Consider the following 6512-nt stretch of genomic DNA (forward strand, 5'->3'; position numbering starts at 1 on the left):
AGCCAGCTGATGGGGAATCAATATTATGATTATCTGTTTAAAGTGAATCAATTCCTTGATTGCCTTTCATTACCTATAGAACTCAAATTGTTATGATAGGAGCAATATTATTTTGCTTAGAAGATAGTTCAAGCATTTCTGTTCAAGATCAGGCATGCTCCTTCTTGAAACACTCTCTTATTTTTATGTGATTGGGAAGTTAGAAATTGTCTGCATTTATGCCCAAAAGGAATCAATCTTTTGATGCCTCCATATTTTGATTCCAAAGGTCTAGTTTGCCCAACTGAACTGTGGCACATGGATATGCATTGCCAAGTGGTTGCCTACCTAAATTCCTACTTTCAGCCCAATCAATTCAGCCCAGTAGTCACCTACCAAGTTATTGCAATTGTTACAAAACTGACACCTCTTTGGTTTGCATGTGGCACCTGCATAAGGGGTCACCCACATGCATGGGGAATAGTCCAATACAATACTTGGAAATTGGAAAAGGAATGAAGCTACCAACTGAGCCTGTCCGGTAGCTCAGTTGGCAGAGCATTGGACTCCGGTAGTGAGAGCCCAGGTTCGAGACGCTCCGGCGCTCAATATTTGAGACTCCTGACGGCTGACGGGGTCAGGGATGGTCCGCGGTTGGTGGGAGCAGCCGCAGCCAGTTGAAGTCAGTTGAGTGGGACAGGCTGTGTCCGGCTTTGAAGGGCATGTTAAACTTTGGCATCTAAATTCTCTCGTTACCCGGAATTGCACGATTGGATGGTAGGGATCGGGGTCACGCAACAAGCTGTGCTTGGCGTGGGTTCCGGTTCTGTCAATCTGTCTATTCAAACTTTCGAGCTAAATTTATAAAAAAAGCTACCCTACAATAATTACCGCAAGTAAATTGGTCAAGTGGTTGCTGAGATATGTATCTATAAGCTTTGCAAAAACATCCCGCCTGCCGCCGGCCTGCCGCTCATACTCAGAAATTGCTGTTAAAGGGACTGTCCCACCTTTACATTAGATTTGAGTTGAGATAGCCAAGTTTGCGGCGAGGTTCAGAAACCACTAACTATCTAGGTTGCAACCCCCGCGGCCTCGTGGTGTTGAAGAAATTCGTTCCCTTCATTTGAAAATGGGCCTTGTACAAGGCCCAATCTCTTAACCATTAACGGCAATCTGATGACGTCATTTGCATTTTGAGCGCCTGTCACGTATTTAATTCAAGTACCACTTGATTTACCAATAAGCTGGCGTTGTCGGCGCACGGAGCTGGAGTATACCCGTGGAGTATACCACGGTGAGTAGAGTATACGTCTCGAAATGAGTTTTTTTCTGGTTGTGGGATAATGATGAGTTAGAAGTATAAGTGATCTACTTATTTTGTTTCAATTGGTCATGCCTCGGCTTTGCTGTGTCATTTGCGAAATATATAATACTCAGGGTACAGTTTTCAGGTAAGTTTTAATAGACTGCTTTTGCCTCAGGAGGTGCCAGTTTTGTCAAATTTCGAGGCACTGGCAATGCCATTTTTATTATTTTATTCATGCAAGGTAACAATATGGCGATAATTGTCTTTGGTTTTGGTATCCACACAAATACTTGGAGGGCATTTCTTTATCTCGTACTTCTTCGCCTCTCGGCTCTCCCTTTTTATGCAAGGTTCAAGAACGATATGCCACAAATATTTGTGCTTACAATGTATTATTGTAAAAGCAAATATTTTTAGCATATTTCTCTCCATTTTGTCTACATATTTGTTTTGCTGCATTTTTTCACCTTCACAAATCATGGTGTCCGGTGCCCAAGTCTTTGTCAGCTAGGCCTTGTGAAGGTCAGACAAAGAAATGTGACCCAAGAAGTTTGCAGACAAGGAAATGGCATACAAAGTGCACCTCCCCCCTTTTACATCCTAATGGACCACACCACAAGTTTCTTTGAGAGCAACCTTGATTTTCAGTTAACTGCGGGTTGTTTAAACTGAAAATCAAGGATGCTCTTAAAGAAACTTGTGGTGTGATCCATTAGGATGTACAAGGGGGAGGTTTACTTTGTATGCCATTTCAGTGTGAACAGTTAAACGCAGCTCAGCTCACTTCAGCTCACGTTCCGCTCAAACCAGCTGCGCTCGGCTCAGCTCAGTTTCAGCTCAGCTCAGCTCGGTTTCCGTTCAGCTCAGCTCAGCTCAGTTTCTGCTCAATTCAGCTCAGCTCAGTTCCTGCCCAATTCAGCTCAGCTAGGGGAGCTTTTCCCATATAATAACCATCAGAACAGGGTGAGAGTTTCAATTAGCACCTTTGTCCCACTCCCAATATTATATGGTGCTTATCCCACAACCAACCAACGAAAAGGAACATTTTGCCAATTTCTAATTGTAAATTTTTCATGCAGAGGTAAGAAACCTAATGGATGAAATTAATTTAATCTAAATGACTGCTTTTGATATTTATAAGTTATAAATGAAGAAAGCTGAATTATAATTGTCACCAATTTTGAGGATAACTTTGTGGGAAGAAAACGAGACATTTCCCCACAAAAACAAACCTGAAGTTTGAAAAGAGTTTATTATTTTAATAAAGGAAGTTGAATTGCAGGTCAGAGAAAATGGTGGTCGACTTCAATGATACTTCAGTCAGTTGTAAGGTGGAGATCGCAGATGTATGATGATGCTGTTGTAATTTTGGACTTTATTCTTTATCCCTTGCCTGCACGGGGGGCCACCCCCCCCCCAGTTAGTATTTTCTGCTCTGCACTCAACATGCGACAGCTTTAAAAAGCTAGATGCTTGATTTTTCGCATCAGTATAGCTGCGTCTCAATCCTTTCTCAGCGTCCAATGAAAATTTCAAGTTTTTGTGGTTTTTGGTTTCGGAGATATTACATTGTTCTTCAGGTCATGTCATGACCCAAATGACCAATAGTTACCCAATATCTTGCGTTGGCTATGGGTCTTGTGAGCTTTTGACACCTTGATTTCATTTTTTTTTGCTGGACTTACCTTTCATCTATCATGATTTTCGATGTTGTATAGATGTCAGGGTCAAGGTCAATGTCAACCTAGGTCATCTAAAAGCATTGCATTTTAGGCTAGCTGTTAACTTTCAATGAAGTTTTTTTGCTGCATTTTTTTGGTAAAAGCTTCTCAGTTTATGATGCCATCTAATAGGGACACACAAACCATTCTGTGCACACATCAGTATACACACAGACACACACAGACAAACACATATCATTGACCTTGACCTAACTTGACCTGAAATGGCCACAACCAGTAAAAATCTAGTCGGATAGTGTGACAAAGAGCTGTTTTAGCTGGCTTGGCACCTCAAACAATCAGTATATGATGGGCACAGCACGTGATATTCCAACGGTGGCCCCAAAAAGCAACATTTTTTAGTTTGACCTGACCTGGAAGGTCAATGACTGACCTGAGAAGGTAAAACTGGGTATCATTGGATTCGTCTCTTCCCCAAAAAATCGTTTTGGTCCTTACCGCGAAGCTCTATCTCCAACAGGAACGAAATGGCGCGGGGGGGGGGTTGGCAACCACCCCCCCCCCATGTGCGTTCCAGGATGGGAAAATGGCATGTGCAGGCGAGGGTTAAAGCATAGAGACTAGAGTAGAGACATACTTTGTCGTGTTTTGAGTGTAACGTCACAATTCTATAACTTTTTGTTTCAAGGGTATGGATATGACTCGGTCGCATTTTCGATTTGCGCAGTTGCGATAGTCCACGCCCCCCGCCCTCCCGCATATACCCCAGCTCTGACCGTGTCCAAACCCCTCCTGTGCACGCCCCAGCTCTGACCGTTCCCCGTCCCCGCCCCCTGTGCACGCCACAGCTCGTTGCGGGACAGCTCGTACACGGAGGAGGTGGCCGAGGACTCGGAGGGCGTCGCCGGCGCAGCCGCCGCGTGAAACGAGCTCACAGCGCTCCGAGCTGTCAAAACTCCGAGCTGGAGGAGGCCCCTGCAGAGAAGCCGCTGCCGAAGGTACCGGCCGCTGCTGATGACCCGAGCAGGCGTCCCCGACGACGAGCAGGACGAACGGCAGGTGGCGCCGCTGGAGGAGCACCACGTCAACGAGTCCTTCATGCGGTACGGTACGCTGCCCAAAGGCGCGCACATCGGCGCCTTCCTGGACTCGCTGCGGGAGAGCGGTTTGCGCGGCAGTGCGGAGGGTGGCGAGGCGGCCGCGGGAGCGGCAGGCGAGGCCCGCGCGCTGCGCAGTCACACGGAAGCAGAGGGCGTGCGGCCGCCGGCCTCCGCCGCCGCCGCCAAGAAGCCCTCAGCCATGGTGCGGTCCAACTCGTCCAACAGTGAGTTTCAGAGACCGCGGCTGTCGCGGCTCAGTCCGCTAGTGTTTGCCGGTGCGGCGGGGACGGGGCCGGCGCGGAGTCGGCGACCGACCGGCGCCGGCCGTCGTCGCGCCAGAAACAAACCTGCCGAGCTGGGGTTTCCCCCGCCGCCGATGGAACTGCTGCCTCCTGACGACATCGAGGCCGACTTTATCGTCGACCCGACGTTCCCGCCGACGCCGCCGGGCCTGAGGGACCAGTTGTCGAGCGGCGTTCCCATGATACCGCCGGCCACCCGGTGCCCAGCCCGCGCACGCACCGCCGCGCCGAGTACTCGAACCTCTCCGAGCGCGCCAAGCGCAGCGACGACCTGGTGACGCGACTAAGGACCGGGCAGCGCTCGCGGCCGCAGCCGCCGGCGTCCCTGACCCCGTCCATCAGCGCTCAGCTGGTCTCGGAGATTCAGCAGAAACAGCGCGAGAACCGTGCCGAGGGCGAGCCGCCCGCAGCGGCGGTGGCCGACTCGCAGCGCTCCGAGTGGGCCCGCTCCGAGGCCAAGCTGCAGTCGTTTCGACCGCCGCGGAGCCGCGTCCGCAAGTCGACCGAGGGCTCGCAGACGGACGAGGCCGTCACCAGCTTCAAGTCAGCGCTTCGAAAAACGACAGGTCGACGGGACAGGCTCGAGCAGGCTGGCTCGGCCGTCGCCGCAGCCTCTACCGCCGCTGCTTCACATCTGCCAAGCGCGGGACTCTCAAACCGCCGCCGCACCCGACCAGCGCGCCGCCGATCGGCTGCAGCCGCTCGGCCGGCGCCGGCAGCTCGGCGGAGGCCGTGCGCGACCTGGCCGCGGCCGTGGAGCGCAGCCAGGGCGCGCTGGAGACATCGTCCGCCTCCACCGTGGCGTGCATGCAGCTGTCGGACAAGCTGGGCCTGCTGCTGACGGCGTGCGGCGCGCACGCTGGCCAGGTGCCGCCCACCGGCTGGCTCCGGTTCCGCGCCCTGCAGCGGCGCCTGGAGACGCACGCCGGCACCCTGCGCTCGGCCGGCGGGCGCGCAACAGCAGCGACGCCCAGCGGCTCTTATCCAAACTAGCCAACACAGTGCGCGACATGTTCAATGTGGTGCAGCGATGAGAGACCGGCGACTGCGCCGCCACGAGCTGCCCGCGCCGTTTGTTTTTGTGATATCTAATATCCATTTTATTGCGTTGACGGTGGCTCTTCTACGATTTAGTGGAACCAGTGTGTGCGCGCCGCCTGCGGCCACCCGGGTGTGACATTCCTTCCCGTCTCTGTCTCGTTTCTTATATACAGCAATCAAATGAGTTTTCATGCGTACCCTGTGTTTTGCGGATGCGCAAAACACAGGGCGTAACAGGCCGCCGCCACAGCCTGTTACGCCTTAACTCATATGCTACACAGTCATCGTGATCTCATGATACCCACAACCTACATACCAACTGTTCTAACGATGTGTACGAATGATCGTGTGCCTGTATTTTACCCATGCCTACTTGTTTTTATGCTAATTGACATGCGTTGATCAAAAGCCGCGAAGGCGGATTAACGTGAATAAATGAACTTGAACTTGTATGCTTTCACTGAAAGTGGCACATAATTTTAGGGATATATTAATATTCAGATAAATAACGTCAGTCTCGGCGCACTCAATGGTGCGCTCTCGGCGCACTCAATGGTGCGCAGCTCAATGAAACGAACAACACGTTTGCGGTATCTCTCCTAGCTGGTGAAGGGAACGACAATGTCATGGGATTCGTGGAGTCCACGACGGCGAGCAACATTCATTAAGAGGGCAGCGTCTGCGGCAATTGGCCACGGTCCACAGGTCCGTTCTCGGTTGGTGGCAGACGCCAACGACCCGGGCACAGCTGAATACCAGCCGGCCGCCGTCGCCCGTCAGTCCTGCAGGCAGCGTCACTGGCGGCCGGCACATCGAGCGAGGACCGAGGGACGGCTACAGCACACAAAATACGCGGCGGACACTCCCCGGGCGGCGTGGCGCGGCAGGCCACTGCCGCCGCCCCTCTCCCACACACATATACATACTCACATAAACACACACTCGGCGCTCGCCAGTCGTGTCGCGCCGAGTTCACAGTTTGATCACAGCAGGACAGGACGTGGTGAGCGCGCGGGTCCCGGACGGCCGGCCGCCGGGCCGCAATCAGCCACCGGCACCGCAGGTCGCACACTGTTCTGCAAGGCCGGCAGCGTCGCGA

General features: G+C 52.3%; 1 protein-coding gene across 3 annotated transcripts; it reads left to right on the forward strand.

Moving 5' to 3' along the window:
* The first annotated feature begins 1055 nt into the window (after window positions 1–1055).
* LOC122383458 (tyrosine-protein kinase Abl-like) lies at window positions 1056–5863 on the forward strand. Of its 3 annotated transcripts, none has more exons than XM_043369909.1 (2): window positions 1056–1276; window positions 3819–5863. In XM_043369909.1, the coding sequence occupies exon 2, from the start codon at window positions 3985–3987 to the stop codon at window positions 4648–4650; it is 666 nt and encodes a 221-aa protein (XP_043225844.1). In that variant the 5' UTR covers window positions 1056–1276; window positions 3819–3984; the 3' UTR covers window positions 4651–5863. The 3 variants fall into 3 exon arrangements, 2 of the variants coding, with proteins under 2 accessions (XP_043225844.1, XP_043225842.1); XM_043369907.1 differs by having other exon boundaries at window positions 1274–1433; XR_006256841.1 differs by lacking the exon at window positions 1056–1276 and having other exon boundaries at window positions 3819–4787; window positions 5035–5863.
* The last annotated feature ends 649 nt before the right edge of the window (window positions 5864–6512 follow it).

The sequence above is a fragment of the Amphibalanus amphitrite genome, unplaced genomic scaffold (assembly GCF_019059575.1).
Source record: "Amphibalanus amphitrite isolate SeventyFive unplaced genomic scaffold, NRLGWU_Aamphi_draft 000164F_arrow, whole genome shotgun sequence".
NCBI lineage: Eukaryota > Metazoa > Arthropoda > Thecostraca > Balanomorpha > Balanidae > Amphibalanus > Amphibalanus amphitrite.